Below are 19,609 nucleotides of genomic sequence, written 5' to 3'. Positions count from 1 at the left end.
TATGCACTCAGACATCTTGATAGAGAAATGATGGCACACTTATTATGCCTGTTTCTTTTTTAAATTCCCAAAATTCAATTCAGTAGATTAGTCCATCTATGCACAAACTACTAAATTTATTCATGGACGCATACAACCTGGAGTAGAATCCTGTAACGTTCACATCACTATAAAAGCTTGGTTCAAGCTACTATTCCTAGATGCCGCCATATAGTCGAACCCTAAAAAACTAATTTGGTGGATGTGTTAAATTTAATCGCATCCGCCCAAAATGCGTATAGTTTATTTGGTAATAATGCATGAAAAGAGTTACTGATTACTTCAGCTTCAAAATTTGATATTACGTAGAATCTTCAATCCTGAACATCTATCTGCCATAAGATGCTTGCATACCATGTGTTCAGCTGTTTCTGCTTTCTATTGGGCATACATACCCAAACATAAGTCATATTTATCAAGAAATCCAGATTCTGTTTGGACATGCAACATGGTGGTGATAAAATGACAAATATTTCAATAAGTATATTTATGAATAAGAAGTCTTATTTTCCATTTGTACTTTTATTGTAGATCACAACTGATTGGAATAAATACTTATTCACGTCAAAAATGATTCAGTACAATAAAAATTTCCGAAAAAAATAAGTAGATTGGTACATTCGTATGTACAAAGTTTTATTATTTTTGATGTCCATATTTTACTAAGTTACTATTCTACAGTCAACATTACAGTCAAAAAGTAGATTGCAATAATATGGTGAAAAAAGTTAATTCATTCGAGAATATCATATTATGGATAAGCTCCACGTGGTAGATCAGTTAAAGAAATATCATCTGTTTCTGAATAAACAAATATTCTTTTGTACACTACAAAAATGCAAATAACAGCCAGAATCAACATGAAGATGATAAATGTTAATTTTAAATTGCCAAGAGAAGAAATCATGTCTTCCATTTCTGGATTTTCAGCTCTTTGTGCTGAGGCTTCGCTCTGTTGCTCTAAAATTGTAAGCAATTTAGATGTTAGGTTTCGTTCATCATGTTGACCCTGGTCGGCTTCGATGACTGTCAACAATTTCTGCAAGAACATATCTGTGTTTTCAGAGTTTGGGTTATTCCTTTGTTCCGAGAGAAAATTATTCAATATATTTTTTTCCGAATTGGAAATTTCACGTGTTATGTTTTTGAGGAAATCTTTCTGGACTTTGATTAATTCTTTGACATCGTCCCTGCTTGATTGCTTATATGACCCAAAAAATTTGTAGAAAGAGCTTCGTTTGAAATCGTTATCGAAAAAATTCTTGAGCTGATGGGTCGATTTCGAAATATTGGAAGGTTCCTGATATTCTTCAACACATGATATTCCCAGTATATTTGTTTTTGTGTAAGAACTGCCGGTAGAGATTGAGATATTTTTTGCCTTAGCCTGCATAAAAATCTGTGACAAATCGAAACAAGTAAACGAATTACTGTCAATGCTAAAGTGGGACAATTTAGAACAAAACTCGAAAAGTGTTTTTGTATCTAAATCTACAATTCCATTAGCGCTGACATCAATTTCTGTTAAGTTTTCCATCGAAAAAAATACAGCAGCTTCTATATCGGGTAAATTGATATTACTCAAATTGAGGAATGTCAAATGGCCTAGGCCATGAAAAACTCCTACATTGATCTCCGCAAAATTATTGAATGACACGTCTAAATGCGTTAAGTTCTTCAAATTGACGAATAGTGCAAATGGAAGATTTTCGAGTTTATTTTTCGAAATATCCAAGACTTCCAGATTTTCCAAAAGTTGGAACGGTCGATTTTCGATCATCCTTATGAGATTACCACTCAAATTGAGCTTCTTCAAATTGATTGGGAATAAGGAACCATTTAAAACCTTCAAATGATTGTGGGAAATTGAAAGGAAATCGATATTGAAATTTGACGTGCAATTTTCCACAGTACTTATCTTGTTGTGATCAAAAATGAGGGTTTTCAAGGAATGAAAATGGTGGCACCAGTTGGAATCTATGGTTTCCAAAGAATTCCTTGAGAGATTCATGGTTTGAAGCTGTAACAATGATTCAAATTTCGAAGAAGATAATTTCGTCAAAGAGTTGTTGCTCAGGTCGATGTAGTTCAGAGAATCACATCCGCTGAAAGAATCTTCTTCTATATCTTCGATCTTGTTGTTGCTCAGATCTAGAAATGTCAGGTTCTAGAGTTGAAAGAATGTGTTTTTAGGTATCCTGGAGATTTTGTTGTCTGCTAAATTCACCAGTTTGATCGAGGAATATTTTGGGAACACTCTGCTTTGGATTGTTCTGATTCCTGTGCTATTGAGAAAAACTTGTTCCAATTGATCCATTAAAGAAAACGCGTTGGTTCTGAGTATGTCATTATTTCCTGAGAATGTTATAGAGCACTTGTGAGAACATAGATTTTTTGTGGCGTGCATCTGGTCCAAATTTGCACAAGTAACATTTTCCACTTGAAAGAGTATTTCATTGCAAACTTGCCCGCAAATTACTCGATTTTCATTGATAGCTTTCACTTCACACTTTTTATTTTCCAAACAATGTATATACTTCAGGAGCACAAAAATGAAGAACCATTCAATAAGTAGATTCCTCATGATGTTGGGGATACCTGAAAAGAAGAACATACCAACATAATCAAAAGACATAAAATTTGAATTGAAATTGAAAAAGTTTTTATTTATACAATGTCTGCCATTTACACTCTGAAATTCATATCTCCCATGTGACCATCTCTTGCGCCTTTAGAGTAGCCGATTCTTTTATCAAAATTGTGAATCACATTTTGGTACTGTCGACCATAAACATCGAGTAATAATTCAATACTCTCAATACCTTTTTTTAATGGACCTCCATTTTTATAAATAGTAAACTTTCAGCTGTGAAATAACTCTATTTGTGATGACGTCACACACCGCCATTTTAGTTCTCCTGTCAGTGTTCGGAATCCAAACAAACAAATTGTCATTCAAATTAGTACGTTGCCGTTGAAGAAATTGGCTTATTTTGATAAATAAGATTATTTAAGGAACGATTTTACTATTGATTGATAGACAGAAGGAATGAGATTAATGCCAGTAAGTTCGAACTTGAAGTTCAACTAATAAACACGGCTTTTTACAAAATCTGGGGAATGATACAGAATTCAAAGTGCGAAGTGCGTTACACAGGCGCGTACTTTTGAAAACTCAATTTGTAAGACTCTATACCAGGGGTAACCAACTTTATCTCTAGTGGTATATCCTTTTATCTAAATGCTTGTCATTTTTGAATTTTCACGTTCTGAATATATTATTTTCGTATATATACTGTGTACCTAAATTAGAGGTACAAACGGAAACGACAGATTCCTTGGATCATTTTAAGAAAAATAGTCCTGAGAATAGAGAGAGAGAGAATAACTTTATTGAAAACTTTTCAAAGGGCTATCGACCGAGGTCTTCCTGCCCTTCCTGAGAATATATACTCGAAAACGCTTTGTTTTTCTCATAGCACCTACCCTTCACACGCTATTCAACTTCAGTTTGGCATGAATATTCTGAATTCTTCAATTTGAAGATTTCTTGATGTGGTATGCTAATTTTGAATGCAAATCTATACATGGTCTTTTTTTTTTGGAACAGTGCCCGCTTCTTTCCTCCAGAACTTTTTTTGTGGACCACTGGTAATTAAGAAAAATTTGAAAGGAAACTTTGGTCCAGTACTACACTTTTTAATATTAATAAAAGAAATAAAACACTTGACTATACGTTCCACAAATTTTAATAAAAATAAATAAATTTGTATACATCAATTATATCCCATCTCTTAGTGATAAACTTTGTAAAAGAATCAGAAAAAACGATATTGATGTTATATGTACGAATAAGAAAAATTTAAGAACAATGTTTTTTAGTGGTAAGAATCGGCTGAACATTTCACAGTTGAGTGGTGTATATAAACTGTTTTGTGATGAATGTCCTGCATTTTATATAGGTCAGACCGGTCGATCTCTTGGAATTAGAATTGAAGAACATAAAAGATCGATTCTTCAAAATAAGTCAACAACGGGTTTTTCTAATCACTGCATCACTTCCAATCATTTTATAGATTTCAATAAAACAAAAATTTTACACAGAGGTGATAAAGGTAAACGTTTGGATCTCTTGGAGTTTTTGGAAATATCTTCAGCTCAAAAACAAAATCTCCCAATTGTGAACGATCAATTAGATTTTCGCCTGTCTCCGGTTTTAACATCTGTTACGTAGAATTTATATGTACTTGTGTGTATATTTTATATTTAGTTTTGATAATGGGATGAAACCCGAAACGTGCATGTCAACATCATTACATTATTTATTTTTATTAAAATTTGTGGAACGTATAGTCAAGTGTTTTATTTCTTTTATTAATATTGAAATTATGTTTCACCAAGTGATAAGCGAGGAATCAATTTCGACTACACTTTTTGATATACTACCTATTTTGAGGAAAAAATTCAAACAATTCTCTATTAATCTATAACACCTTATAAAATCTCTCTTTTTTTCATCTCAATTTAGGAACACCTATACATCCTATACAAAAGATTAGTCAGATGGTTTCTGAGTTAATACCCATATGAAATTTTGTTTTCGAAATAATTTAAAAAAAATTCATCCGATTCAACCTGAATTGAGAAATCAGTTGCAAAATAGCAAAATGAACGTTCATGCAATATGCGTAAGGATCGTACCATTGACAGATAAAGGAAAATTTTTGTTTAAAACTTCCAAATTTATTCCTTAGTTTTGCTGAAATTTTTGTGTGTTATCAATGAAGTGGACCATCCCAAAATTAATCTATGCAGCTTTTACATGAGATTAAAAAGCAAGTCCATAGGTATTATTAATTAAAAATTTACTATTCGATTCTGAAATAATGTCTTGCAGTTTCATGCGAAATTTTGGAAAAATTACATGAATACCACCATTTCAAACAAAAGTGCCAAAGCTCTCGACTACGCCAATGCTTGTATCATTTTTCAGGCAGAAATGTATTCATGATTTCTGAAAGCTAAAAGTCTAAGAAAGAAATTTAAAAAATAACCTTATACAGAAAAAGCGAAGTCATAAATTTTCAAAACAAAGGTAAAGATTCAGAGTATATTGATACAGATAGATTAGGATATTTTCAAACTGAAAAAAATATAGTTTAGATTATTTATTGAGAATAATTACATGAATAATAGGTGTTGTTAGTAATAGAAAATTAATATGAAAGCTCTGATAGTATAGGTAAAGTTTATATAAACAAATTTTGCGTTAGTACTAGATTTAAAGGTAGGTACAGCATAGTATATTCTGAAGAGAAAAAAAAAATAATTAATCATCAAAATTTACTACTTGAGATATTTCACTGATGTTCAGTCTATATTAAAAGCCAATAAAAAATTTTTTCTTTGCAGTCGTTATTAGAAACTCCAACTTAAAAAAAAAAACTTTGTTGTATTGTATGTACAGGGTGGGCAAATTTCGATGTTTTAGCACTACAACTTTTAAACCAGAGGTGATAGACAAAATCTGATACCCACTTCTCGATCTCTTTTTCTGAGAAACAAAAAGTCGACAGTTATCAATATATTGTGGAGTCAGTTATAACTATCAGGGGGTTTTTTAAACTTTATTATTCAATAATTATATAAACTTTTTTTGTAATCATCTAGTGAATTACTCTTCAAACTCTTACATAAGGAAAGTCATCCTCTTTCTCATGATTTTAGATGATTGATGTAACAAACCTTATTATTATTATTATATTTCACTAGCATTCGCACTAGCTTTCATGATAACATAGGTATTTCAGTGTTTGATTCCTGGAAATTACGACTGGAGTATCTTTTTCTAGCAACTGGAAACAGTTTAACTCCAAGAACCAGTAGCACAATTGCAAAAGAGCACAAGATCAGGAATATCTTTAGTTGATTGATGGCCTCTATTAGTTCTGTATTATTTTCTGTTTCTCTGGATGAAACTAACTTCTCACTCTTGAAATTCTGCAGTCTTTCTATAATTTTTGGTATATCCTCAGACCTATTTCTATCATTTCGCATGCTATCCACGATTTGAGACATCTTGTCCAAATAATTTTGAAAAGAAGAATTTTCGAAGGTCACAAATGACTCGATTTCTTTCTGCAAAACAGAGGACAGACCCTCTAAAGATGTACTTTCGTTGTGCTTCCTTATATCCTCCATTTGTTGGAAAAATTCTCTGAACGAAGCGTTCTGAAAATTGATGAAATCCTTTACGTGATTCTTCATACTTTTCGAGAAATCAACTGTGAGATTGTCACGTAAATAATCCAAAACATTGTTGACGTTTGGTTCTGTCCAGTCAGATCTGCGAAAATCTTTGAAAAAATTGTAGAAAGATGTGTTTTTGAAGCCTCTCTCGAAGAAATACTTCATATCTGTCATGTTATCTTCTGTATTTGCATTTTCGTTCTTTTCACTGCAAGAAATACCGTCAATATTTTCTGATGATAGTGTTTTTCCTCTAAGCACACCTATGTATTCCGATCTTAGAACATTAATTGTTTTCGCCAAGTTGGTACATGTGAAATTGTTACCGTCTAAGGCTATTAATGCACCTCTCGTGCGTCTTAGGTTAACGATCAAGGATGTGAGTCGATTGTATGATACATCCAGTACCCTCAATTTCTCCAAAGCGCTCAAAACATGGAAACTAAACGATTCTAGGTTGTTCGAACTCAGATCTAAGACTTCCAGTTTTTTCAAACCGCTGAAAATTCCAGCTTGCAGATACTTTATCTTATTACGAGAAAAGTTCAATGTTTGCAAAGATACCAAATCTTTCAGCACTCCTTGTTGGATATAAGTGATATTATTTTCTGAGAATTCTAGGTTAATCAGGTTGGATAAATGTTGAAAAACACCTTTTGGAAGAGTTGTGATGTTGTTCTTTCCCAGATTGATACTCCGCAAGGATTTCAGGATGATGAACAGTTTTGTATTGATGGTTTTCATATCATTCCCAGAAATGTCTAAAATTTCGAGTTCATCGAGATTTATCAATATTTCGGGGTTAAATTCACCCAAGAAATTATTTGACATGTCCAGGATTCTCAAAGAACTCGCCAAATTAAAGGAATACTGGTCTAGATGATGTATTCTGTTGTTACCTATCAAAAACATTTCGAGTGATGTAGGTAAATCAGTGACATTGAAAGAAGTAATGAAGTTGAATTTGATAGATAGATGAGTTATTGAGGATCCCGAAAAAGATGGAAACTTTTCCAAATGATTATTATCCAGGATGACAGTTTTCAACTCAGGAATCTTTTGACCATCAAAGTTGGCCAGCAAGTTATTGGATATGTTCAAAGTTTTAAGCCGCTGGTGCTGGAAGATATTCTCAGGTATAGTTATGATCTTGTTGAAGCTCAAATCTAATATTTCTATATTGGAAGAACCGTGGAAACAGTCTTCCTCGATTTCAGCTATGGAATTATGACTTAGGTTCAAGAATTCGAGTTCAGGTAGGGAGTTGAAAATACCTCTACTGATTTTAGTCAAATTGTTATTTTCTAACTCTAAAACTAACAAGTTAGGCAAGTTTGAGAAGGCACCAGGTTCAATCTTCTGGATTTTCGATTTTGTTAACTTTATTCCTGTCAACTGTTGTGCTCCTTGGTCCATATTGGTCGGAATAACTCGGAGATCACTGTTTTTGTAAACCAGTTTCCAACAATTACCACAGTTAATAGTAATGTTGATATAGTTCATGTGAGCACAAGTAACTGTCGTTGTTGCATATATGTTGACAGTTTTACCTATTGGAAGACTCGACAATATTTGATCTAAATTTTCTTCTTGATAATTATCTTCCAATGAATCTGCTACCGGATATTCTTCTTCATTTTGATCTTCATCTTCATCTCTATCGTATACAGGCTGAGGAGGAGAAGGAAGAACTTGTGGTACTTCTGCTATACAATGCGGTTGAGACCTATCAAGCAATACGTCTTGTGCAATTAGAAATGGGATCAAATAGCTGCAAGCGAACCAGATCTGAAGAAGGTACATGGTAGCCCCAGGACTCTTCATTTCGACATACTAAAAAACAACGAATGAATAAGGATCCGTGCTATTTTTTGCATCGTGAGAAATAGACGTTTCAATTAGGTGTACCGGGTTTTTTACCATAATTTGACCCCCCCCCCCTTTAACTTTGTTACTGACAGAGCTACAAAAAAATGTTTTCAACAAGAGTTTCACGAAATCGACTAGTGTTTTTTAAAATGATTTCACAAAACGAAATATATACAGAATGGGCAATATATTGATTGCAACTTCATTTTTTCGAATGGAATACCATGTACATTTTTCAATATTTGACTAGCTCTTTTCCCCTGATTTTGAATATATAACATATGTTTGGCCTATCTCTCTTATACTGAGTACTACAGAGTTTCAAATTTTAAGAACCACCTGGCAAGCTAAGTAATCAGTTTTCACGTGGAAGGCTGCGATAATTCAAAATGCCCTATTTTGAGTTATCTCGTTGGCAACGATTTATGACTTACGTTTGTCATTGAATGAAACTATTCATCGAATATGCATTACACAGAAGCGGAAAAATTTGAAATATTTTCACTTTATGTGAAGAACAATGAAAATAGGAAAGCTACAAGGAATATATGGAGTTGCATCCAAATCATCCAATTTCAATTTATGGTGAAAAACGTATGTCATATCGTTGCCAACGAGATAACTCTAAAAAGGGCATTTTGAGTTATCGCAGCCTACCACTTGAAAACTGATTACGAGCATGCCAGGTGGTTCTTGAAATTTGAAACTTTGTGGAATTGTGGAATTTTTTGGGAAAAGCTCTTTCTGCGGTAATATTAAAAAAAAAAAGTGAGTCCTCGTCGCAAACATTTTTTCCATAAGAATCCCATTAACTCATAAACCGTTGAGTTTTTACCCAAGGTATGGCATATTGCTGAAATTGTCGTCAAAAAAGTTATCTAATGATGCAATAACATATTTGGTGTGCCATTCGAAATAAGGAAGTAGTAATCTGTTTCCGGTATAACCGGAAGTTGTGGAGATCTGAAAATATTTTAGTGAGGAAAATCATTGTCTCAAACTCAAACATGCAAATTTTCAGCAAAAAATTATGATTAGTTTTCCATAAACGTCTAATAGGCCATCGCGGTGAATCAATCTGTATTCCAGTAGAAATAAATATTTAATTTTGAGTTTTTTTTGCCAGAATATTAGGATTTACTTCGCAGGACCTGACCCCCATGGATTCTGTGGAGCACCATGAAAAATATTATATAACGGGTGTTTTTTTCGAGGTATATAACTTTAAGTTGGCATTACTGTTCAAGATGGCGACCGATTTAACAGCTGTCAAGTGATTTATTCTCAGTTTGGTTTGGCAATTCATCATGAATAGACGCCTGAACAACGCTTGCAAATAGTGCAATTTCATTTCGAAAATAATGGTTCTGTGCGGAATACGTATCGCGCACTACGTCCATTTTATTTTGTTTAGCGATGAAGCACACTTCTGGTTGAATGGCTTCGTCAACAAACAAAACTGCCGCATTTGGAGTGAAGCTAATCCTCAAGTGTATGTCGAAACACCGTAACATCCAGAAAAACTGACTGTTTGGTGAGCTTTATGGGCTGGTGGAATCATTGGTCCGTACTTCTTCAAAAACGATGATGGCCAGAACGTTACAGTCAATGGTGATCGGTATAGAGCAATGATTACTAACTTTTTCATTCCTGAATTGAACAACCATGATGTCCAGGAGCTGTGGTTCCAACAAGACGGCGCAACATGTCACACAGCTCCAGCCACAATCGATTTATTGAAAGACCCGTTTGGTGACCGCCTTATTTCTTGTTTTGGACCTGTGAATTGGCCTCCAAGATCTTTAAGATGATTTAACACCACTAGACTACTTTCTGTGGGGCTATGTAAAGTCATTGGTCTATGCGGATAAACCACAAACCCTTGACCATTTGGAAGACAACATTAGCCGTGTTATTGCCGATATACGGCCACAAATGTTGAAAAAAGTCATTGAAAATTGGACGTCCAGATTGGACTACATCCGAGCCAGCCGTGGCGGTCATATGCCAGAAATCATATTTAAAATGTAATGCCACAAGATTATCTTGCAGATAAATAAAATTCATGTCAATCGAATAATCCATCGTTGTTTTATTGCAATTTAAAGTTCTATAGCTCTTAAAAAACACCCTATTTAAACTGACTCTGATAATAATCATAAAACACGCTGTAGATAGCTTACGGTTTGAAATGAAGAAAAAATGTTATTTGAAAATAAAAAATAAGAATGAAATCATCTTTCGAAAGATTTAATAAAAAAATAAAAAAAAAAATATATAGCGTCGCAATGCCTAGCGTCCTTTTATTCTCCAACTTTATCACGGATCTCAAGTCAACATTGACTCTTACTGAACGCTCTTTACAGAATAAAAACATTCGGCCGTTTTCGAGAAAATTAGGTTTACCACCCTGTAAATAATATCAACCGAATCGGTTTAAGAATATTTATGACCTTTTTTTTCGGACTTTAAAGCGTTGAGATATTTATGTGGGATTTAAAAATAACAAGAAACAAATCTAATGGTCATATTTACGAGAAATGTATCTATTCACGTTTGAATTTCAAGTTTTTAGGATTTTCAATTCGAGAACAAATCGTGCATACGAATATACGTATGGACAGAATTGAATTTGACCATAGACTCGTCATCAGTTAGAGGAAATTTATCGTTTGAAACCATTCCCGGTTCAAAATTCGATAGTTGTGATGAAATGATACAGCGATCTGTTCGGGGAACGAGCTTGCGGTAGTCTATATATTTCTAAATGCATATCTTAGTCCTGAGAATCCCAAATGAAGGTATTATAAGAATTTCATAATCATGTGGTGAAATCCATTGGTTTTTCTTTCAGCTGTCTTCACGAAAAATGCTAATTCAAAAAAACTATATAACTTATGTCGACTTTATTGAAAAAAAAAAAAAGATATCTTAAATTCATTCTTCATCGCTTTTAAAAGAGGTTCATCGATATTACTAAAAATTCAAAGATGATAAATTACCATATTCAATTAAGAATGAAAATATATTTCAGTATTTTTTGTGTACAGGTGGACCCAAATTCAATTCTCACTGAAAGCATATGGAGAACTATAAGACTCATTGAAAAAATCTTCAAGGATCCTAGATATCTTTTTTGTAAATTATATGATTTCAGAAAGCAGATCATAGGTAACTTGATTCGAATTTGAGTTACTGAAATATTATTCTTCCAAATATTTCGCTATAAATTGAATTCTGTTCGAGATATTCCAAAAATTCTAATTCTTCCTTCAGAATATAATAATTACCTACAATTGTCATGAGTTATTTCATTTGTGAAGCAAAGTACGAACAAAATATTTTTTCTGCTAATTTTCTATCTGAGGAAAATACAAAACCAATTGAAAGCAAAATGGTAAGGATTATTGAAAATACATAATAAAATATACGTATCGAGATTTTGGACATAAACAAGAAAATAATGAACTATAGTGCAAAAGTTGTATTTATTTTTGCTCAAGCGTTACTACCCTGACTACACTAGCAAATTCAATTTGTGCAATTATAAATGATTGAAGTTCAAATCAGCCTCAAAAGAATACTTTAACAATTGTAATTTTGAATTTCGAATAATTTTTTTTATAATGAATGAGAGGATTTTTCATGCATCCTGAGAAAAAAAAAAACGTACATTTATAAGTCGTTGAGAAAGACAAAGTACCAATATTTTTCCTCTGATGAAAACAAATATGGTAAATGATTTATGGATAATTGTTCAAAATTAAAATGCTATCAGTAAATATTAAGTTCACCTTTTTTTTGGAGGTTCTGGAATCTGGAATATATACCAACAAGCACCACAAGAAGAACTAATCGATTTATAGAGAATAACTTTTATAACGGAAAGGGGGATCCCCCAAAGGAAGTCTTTATCTGTTCTATTCACAATGAAATTCAATATACTAATCAACGATGAATTTGCAGACTAATCAATTGCTTCACTGATAAGGATGAATGCAAATATTGTAATTGAAATATAAGAACGTTTTCGATGAGGAATTGCAATCTGTAATGAGGTTATAAAGAATTATACTAACTGACAAAGAAACTGCAACACCACGTCTCGGCATTGATGCAATAAGATGGTCTGTTTCTTCTTGAGGGATTTTTTTTTTTTATTATTTGAACTGGGATCGTTTTGCTTCGGTAAGCCTTCCGGGAACTGCGACCAAGCAGATCTTTTGTTCACTACCCTACTCATTCATAAAAACCCAGGGAGGTCGTCAACGACGTTAATAAAATCGACAACCTCCCTAGGGGCCTTGGCCATTACCTCTCTGGTATCCAGGAATGGCTTGCCCATGTGAATGGTTCTTAGGCCAGCCAGCTCTGGAGACTTGCATATCAAGTGTTCAGCCGTTTCTACTTCCGATCCACAGAGCCTGCAAATCTCGTCTGCTGACTTACCCATACGGTACAAATGATGTGTGTACCGACAGTGCCCCGTCAGCAGTCCCACCATCACCCGAAGCTCTGCTCGCGACAGCTTCAGGAGGTTTCTGGTGTAAGTAGGTGAAATCTCCACGAATTTCTTTGCCTGATCAAGTCTAGGAGTGTTAGTCCAGTGAATTGTCCTACTGTTCAACTCCCATAGCTGGACCGCAGCTTTGTATTGGTCTTTTCCTATCCCACAGAAAGGCTCAGGTCCAGCAGGTCTTAACCTTGATGCACTTTTTGCAAGTTCATCCGCTCTTTCATTTCCTTCAACCCCACAGTGCCCTGGTACCCATAGCAGAGTCACCTTATTTCCTTAGTTCCTTACGATAATCCCAAGCGCAGAAAATAATGGGGATATTCCGGCCGTGCTTCCACGTCGACGGCCTAACCCAATATTCATGGTTCCAAGGTCTTTCTTAGTATTTGGTGGGGATATTCTTGAGGGATACCAGGCCAAACTACTTGTACTTTATGTCTCAGAGCCGCCAAAGTCCGTGGGGGCTAGGGTAAATTTCCAAGCCTTCTACCCATGATGTCCCAAACATGCTATATGGGCGAAAGATTTACATGGGTCGTTTTGAAAAAGTTTGAACTAACTCTCGCAACGTGAGGTCGGACATTATCTTGTTGAAATATTGGATTCTCGATCCGGTTAAGGTGAAGGAGAACATATGGCTACACTATTTCTTGAAGGTAACGCAGCGCTGTCATATTACCTCGAATAAATACTAGAGGTGACCTACTTGTTTGTGCAATAGCACTCTATACCATAACGCCTACTGTCCGGTGTACATGAAGCTCAACATCGAATTGAGGTTCACGTCTTTCTCCCCGACGTCGTCTAACCCTTCTTCGGCCATCATGTGCACCCAAGGAAAATCGAGATTCATCAGAAAAGACGATCTGATGCCATTCCAATGTTGACATTCTCTGCACCACTGTAATTGTTGCCGGCGATGCTCAACCGTCAGAGGTAACTCAAGATGGGGTCGATAATGCTGCAGTCTAAAAGACCTCATCTGTCGGTAAACCATTCGGGCAGTTACAGGATGGCCATGTTCTCCTAACCACTCATCAGCCAAAGGTCGAGTTGTCGCAAATCGGGCTCTAAGCCTTAGACGTTAATCTTGAACTTCATTTGTGCCCCTTCGACGTCCGGTGCCTACTCTTCTTCCATTTTGGGCATTAGCAAATCACGCTTGACAACATCTCATAACAGTAGTTGGATTTATTTTTGTACGGTTAGCGATTTCTAAAAATGACAACCCCACCTCCTGTAGATCAATAATTCGACTTCTTTCAAATTCACTTAGCTGGCGATAAATTCCGCGTACACGTGTTCTAGGCATTTTAACAACAACTAAACATCGACTTTGGATCTTCTCGAACATCTGGTTTCTTGTAAAATTCAAGAAACTTGCAAAAAACTATCCATACTATCTAAGTAACAAAAATTGTCTAAATGAAAAAACATTCACGATTTTTTTTCCTTGCTATACTATCTATGTTTTACCAAAAAAATTTTGGGAATTGTATAGTTTCTTTGTCAGTTAGTTTATATAGGGTGACCGTATAATTACGTTTTTGTAATAATCTCACTAATAGTTCAATACTTGTCTTCCTTTTCTTTCATCGTGATTTCCAAGCTATATCCTTTCAGTTTCAGATTCTTTTTTAGAATGGGTCGCTAACTTCAAATCAATATAATGGAAACTATTACATTTATTACTCTTTTCTGGTTCTTTTCTTTTGGATTTCAGATCTAATTACATATATTATATATATGTATATATATGTCGTCAGGAGGAACGATGAAAAGGAAGCCCTTCAATGTTAATATGTCAGCTTATTCTGTAAACGAATACACAAACCAATAACTACCTCTATACGGGGAGACAGAGTTTTTGCTGAGGTTTTTATCCGTACTCTTATATTATACGTATGATGCCCCGTTTACATTTCCTCTCCTAATACTAGGCTTTTATCTACACATGCTTTATTGTTTGAAGTTAATAATTTTTTCTATTACTCTATTTCGAAAGAATATATAGCTATATTGCTATGTCTACTTTGAAGGGCCAACAAAAAACAAAATTAACTTTTCAATTTAACCGGTAACCATTTTTCATACATTCAGATCCCCAGAGCCGGCGTTAGGGGTGAAACAGTGAAACGACTGTTTCAGGCGCCTCTTTTCGAAGGGCGGCAATTTAGCCCAGTTTGTGGCCGACCTTTCAGATTTCTGAAAAAATATAGTCTTGATTCTTAAAAACAAAATGTGGTTGGTCCGTTTTGCAGCGTTTATCAACATTCCCTGCAATAAAAAAACGAAAAAGTGCATTCTGCATTCATGTTGGGAAAGGTAATATATATCAAAACATAAGGTTAATAAATAAATATAACTTTAATCGAATACAATCAACAACTCAGTAGTGAATATTAAAAATACTTTTCAAACTCTTCCTCTTCCTTGGTTTGACCTTATTCTTAAACATGCTCAGTTCGATGGGACCATCAGATTTATCCAAGATTTCTTCTGTTCGGCTAGTCAAGGAGGCTAGAGATTCAGACAGTGCTTCTCTGTTTGGTGTACCCCTGAAACTTCCTCTCTTATTTTCCATGATATCGAAGTAAATCCTAGCAACAGAAAATTTCTCCGAAGTTTTTGGTAACCTCAAGCTGCCACCAATTATAGATTTGTCTTTTTTCTTCTTCTCTATAAAATCCGAGGAGAACCTCCTTTTGATCTCAGGCTTAGGTCTTAACGGCAGCTTTCTCTTTTGGTGGTTGGAATTTTCTAGGTTCTTGAAGAAGGTGATTGCTTTCTTGAACTGGGTGGGTGGTTTTATTTCTTCTGTCTTCTTTTTTTCTGGGTAGTTGTTGGACATTGTGGCGTTTCTCTCTACTTGTGCGGGCATTTCTTGTGCGCTTTCTGAAAAAAAAATTTTTGAATTGACTAAGTTTCCAATATTAATATACAGGCTGTTCCCAGAAGAAAGGAATAAAAAAAGAGGCCAAGACAAAATTACAATCGCATCAATATCGAGTGTTGAAAATTTGAACCAAAAACTGAAAAGACTGATACTGAGCCCTGTGGAACCCCAGAAATAAATCAAATCCACAAATAACTCACTTGTTTTGTCGTCATTTGTGATTTCGGTGTTCTTGTTAACAATTACATTTCTCTTGACGAATCTCGTAGCTTTCTTCTCCTCCTCATATTTATCTTGCAAAAGGATCTTTTTTCTCTCTTCCAAACTCATGAATTCGATGGCTTCGAAGTCTTTCTGATTGAGGGAAGAATATTTCTTCAGTTTTCTGTTGAAACTCATCCTAGAAATTGCTGTGACATCTTCGGCCGATCTATATTTCTCACTGAAAACCTTCGAGGCGTTTAGTAACGTTCTTGGTTCCAATTTGTCGTGTTTGAGGAATTTTGAAGGAATGTTTGAACAGTTCTCAGTTGATAAACTCAGCCAATATTTTCTGGTTTCGATGAAAGATGATCTACTATCTTTGCTCCCTTCAGAGTTACTTCCCATCGAGCTGAAGCTCTTGGAGGTGGATATATTGGGCGTGCTGTTGGATATCGTTCTGTTCAAGCTCAAATTTGTAGATTTCCTGATCGTGTCTATAACGCTGAGAAGTCTGAGACTACAGTTGTCACTTAACTCATTCGCAACATCTTCATTTTCCTTCTCAGAAAATGAAGAGTTGTTTGAGCTTGGTAGCGATAGGTGAGTTTGTCTGGCGAACAATTTTCTTCTTTCAGAGACTGGAATGAATGGGCTTTCTTCTTCTACTTCTGGGACAATATGGTTAGGGCATATTGGGGAAGTAACTCTAAGGAATGAATTTTCGAAGGAGTTGTTATTTTCGTCCTGTTGCGTTTCCTTCATACGGCTGAGTTTGCTACTAGTGTTCACTATGTTTTTTATCGTTTTCGAATTTTCTGATTCTGTGAGTTTGTTGACAAGTATGGCTTTGAGTCTTTCAACATAACTGTTTTTGATGCTGTTCCTCATCAAGATCAACTTCCTTGGGGTGTATGAGATTTCTGGGGTTTTTTCGGAATTGTGGTTCAGGTCAGTGTTTTTGTTATTTAAAGCTTCCAGAGTTTCTTCTTCTTCTTCTTCTTCGATCGTTGCTGGTTCTTGACTCACGTCATTAGATTTCTCGTCATACTTAGGGGTTATTAAAAAAGGACTGACGATTGATGTTGGTCGCTTTTGAACAAGATCTTCAGTTTTTGAACCCTCAGAAACCTTGGTAACTTCAAGAGCTGTTTTTTCAAAGTGGGACAGATTTTGTGTAGAGCCGGAAGTGGGACAATCACTAGTTACAATCTCGAAGGTTTCTTCAATTGATAAGGGTGAATCTGATTTGGGTTCTTCCAGCTCTTCGTATATTTCGAGAGAATCGATTGGGGTTTCAGTATCAGCTTGAACAATTCTAACAATTTTAGGGGACTTCAATTCGCTCAAGCTACCAATTTGGTCATCGTTCAATAAAAAGGTGCTTTCGAATTCTTCGTGCTCAGTAACTGTCAAAATGGGAGGAAGGTTATCTTCAGAGAATTTAATAAATTTTTCATCAGTTTCAAGTGATTTATCTTCTTCTTTGAAATTGTCTTCTAAATCATTTGTGAAGAACGTTGAAGGAAGTTCATGTCTGGATTCACGAGAAGTTGACAAAGTTTCGTTTGCATCGTAGTCCAATAAAATCTTCTCGTTTATGCAATCGATGAACCTAGCAACTATTTTCCTTTTCTTCAACTTGGGTAACTGTTCCAAGATCTTCTCAGTTGTATCGAAAGAGTCTCTGGTTCCAGAATTGTCCTCGCTAACGCTTACAGTGAAAGGGGAGTTGGCTAAGATTTCTCCATCAGTTATAAGGTTTATTTCGTAAATACCGAAGTTTAAAGGTATGTAACTAACTTTGGCTCTATCTGTTTCCATCTCCACATGAATAGATATATCGTTTGACGTAGATCTCTTATCGAAATTCACCAGAGAGGACAAGTCCAGGGCTATGGATTTGAGGAAGGACTTTCTCGCCTCTTTTTTGAAGATTATCTTGTCCGTTGGCCGGTATTGTCTGTGGAGGGAGGTCAAAATTGGCGAAGGATTTAAGTTGTAGAAGGCTGGGATGGTTGCAGTGCCTTGGGTATCATATGGACCTCTGATATAGACCAGAACGTTGTTGCAGTTAGGGTTGTTGGTGTTGGAGTAGACGTAAAAAGTGGTCTTTTTGTACTGCACCCCATTTTGAAGACCCATACCTTTGGCTACGTAACTGTCAGAGAATTTTGTACACGTATCTCTGCTGCCACGAGATCTGATAGCCTGCTGTAAGTCTTGGAGATAGAGAAGGAACTTTCTTTCTTGATTAGGAGACAACGGTTCTTTAAAATCTGATTCTTGGAATACCTGAAATGGAAATGGTTTGTAATGTTCTCCAAATATATCGATCAGGTGAACTTACGGGAATTACTCCTAAATACTTGTAGGCCAAGGCTTGAGCATGGGTGGGAGACTTCTTCCAATGTTTCGGAGGGTTAGAACAAGCACCAGGTACCGCCATATTTATGAGTGTACATAGGAGAGAACCATCTTTCCACAGATCTGGGATACCACCCGATAGAGTTTTTGATGATGAAGACCATGTGTTGGGCAGATTTTCCATGGCCCATTTTAGTAGATTTTGCCGTTTGCTGAAGGATGGACAGAAGACTGTAAGAGAAAGCTCATTTCAATCAATAAGTTAAGGGAAGTTTAGCGAGTACTGATAAATGTTAAAATTATGAGTAATTACACAAGGTTTTAATTTGACTAGGCCACTATCTGGGTAGCTGTCACTTTTGGGGCTGTCATCTTTCGATAATCGACAAGTAAAAACTACGCCACTGATAAAAATGGAATGATACATGTTTCAAAAAGACAGTTTTGTAAAGGGTGTTTTTATAGAGCTATAGAACTTTAAATTGCATTTTATTTATCCGCAAGATAATCTTGTGGCATTATATTTTAAATATGATTTCTGGCATATGACCGCCACGGCTGGCTCGGATGTAGTCCAATCTGGACGTCCAATTTTTGATGACTTTTTCCAACATTTGTGGCCGTATATCGGCAATAACACGGCGAATGTTGTCTTCCAAATGGTCGAGGGTTTGTGGCTTATCCGCATAGACCAATGACTTTACATAGCCCCACATAAAGTAGTCTAGCGGTGTTAAATCATAAGATCTTGGAGGCTAATTTACAGGTCCAAAACGTAAAAAATAGGCGGTCACCAAACGTGTCTTTCAATAAATCGATTGTGGCACGAACTGTGTGACATGTTGCGCCGTCTTGTTAGAACCACTGGGCATCATGGTTGTTCAATTCAGAAATGAAAAGGTTAGTAATCATGGCTCTATACCGATCACCATTGACTGTAACGTTCTGACCATCATCGTTTTTGAAGAAGTACGGACCAATGATTCCACCAGCCCATAAAGCGCACCAAACAGTCAGTTCTTCTGGATGTTACGGTGAGTCGACATACACTTGAGGATTAGCTTCACTCCAAATGCAGCAGTTTTGTTTGTTGACTTAGCCATTCAACCAGAAGTGCATTTCATCGCTAAACAAAATGAAATGGACGTAGTGCGCGATACGTATTCCGCACAGAACCATTATTTTCGAAATAAAATTGCACTATTTGCAAGCGTTGTTCAGGCGTGAGTCTACTCATGATAAATTGCCAAACCAAACTGAGAATAAATCACTTGACAGCTGTTAAATCGGTCGCCATCTTGAACAGTAATGCCAACTTAAAGTTATATACCTCGAAAAAAAACACCCGTTAGTTAAAATTCACTAGAAATATGGTGAGAAGTTACAGTTCGCAAAACTAAAGTTTTGGGCTAATGCACTACTCTGATTTGTCCCCATTGACATACCGTAGATCTTTTTTTGAACAAACCCTT

General features: G+C 35.5%; 3 protein-coding genes across 6 annotated transcripts in view; all 3 read right to left on the bottom strand.

Annotated features, from left to right (window-relative positions):
- Positions 1-542: 542 nt before the first annotated feature.
- On the bottom strand, positions 543-2,603 carry LOC123681361 (toll-like receptor 4). Its single transcript, XM_045619742.1, has one exon. It carries the CDS (start codon positions 2,048-2,050, stop codon positions 791-793), a length of 1,260 nt encoding a protein of 419 aa, XP_045475698.1. The 5' UTR covers positions 2,051-2,603; the 3' UTR covers positions 543-790.
- Positions 2,604-5,652: 3,049 nt separating this feature from the next.
- On the bottom strand, positions 5,653-12,102 carry LOC123681356 (toll-like receptor 7). The gene is made up of 2 exons (XM_045619729.1): positions 11,953-12,102; positions 5,653-8,123 (listed from the first exon to the last, which is right to left on the bottom strand). The coding sequence occupies exon 2, from the start codon at positions 8,110-8,112 to the stop codon at positions 5,827-5,829; it is 2,286 nt and encodes a 761-aa protein (XP_045475685.1). The 5' UTR covers positions 8,113-8,123; positions 11,953-12,102; the 3' UTR covers positions 5,653-5,826.
- A 2,919-nt stretch (positions 12,103-15,021) lies between these two features.
- LOC123684632 overlaps positions 15,022-19,609 on the bottom strand; it is a 36,312-nt gene continuing 31,724 nt past the window's right edge. For all 4 annotated transcript variants that reach the window (XM_045623965.1, XM_045623957.1, XM_045623972.1 and 1 more), the window contains exons 3-5: positions 18,121-18,368; positions 15,770-18,065; positions 15,022-15,568 (exon numbers count right to left, since the gene is read on the bottom strand). In XM_045623965.1, coding sequence (XP_045479921.1) covers positions 15,063-15,568; positions 15,770-18,065; positions 18,121-18,368 — 3,050 coding nt within the window. In that variant the 3' untranslated portion in view covers positions 15,022-15,062. The remainder of the gene's footprint in view (positions 15,569-15,769; positions 18,066-18,120; positions 18,369-19,609) is intronic.

The sequence above is a fragment of the Harmonia axyridis genome, chromosome 1 (genome assembly GCF_914767665.1).
Source record: "Harmonia axyridis chromosome 1, icHarAxyr1.1, whole genome shotgun sequence".
In the NCBI taxonomy this organism is placed as follows: Eukaryota; Metazoa; Arthropoda; class Insecta; order Coleoptera; family Coccinellidae; genus Harmonia; species Harmonia axyridis.
Note: the sequence above shows the minus strand (reverse complement) of the source record. Positions and strands in the feature narration are given on the sequence as shown.

What these genes read in the sequence shown, in the direction of transcription:
- LOC123681361 (XM_045619742.1), bottom strand. Translation starts at nt 2,050, where the DNA reads ATGAATCTCTCAAGGAATTCTTTGGAAACCATAGATTCCAACTGGTGC.
- LOC123681356 (XM_045619729.1), bottom strand. Translation starts at nt 8,112, where the DNA reads ATGAAGAGTCCTGGGGCTACCATGTACCTTCTTCAGATCTGGTTCGCT.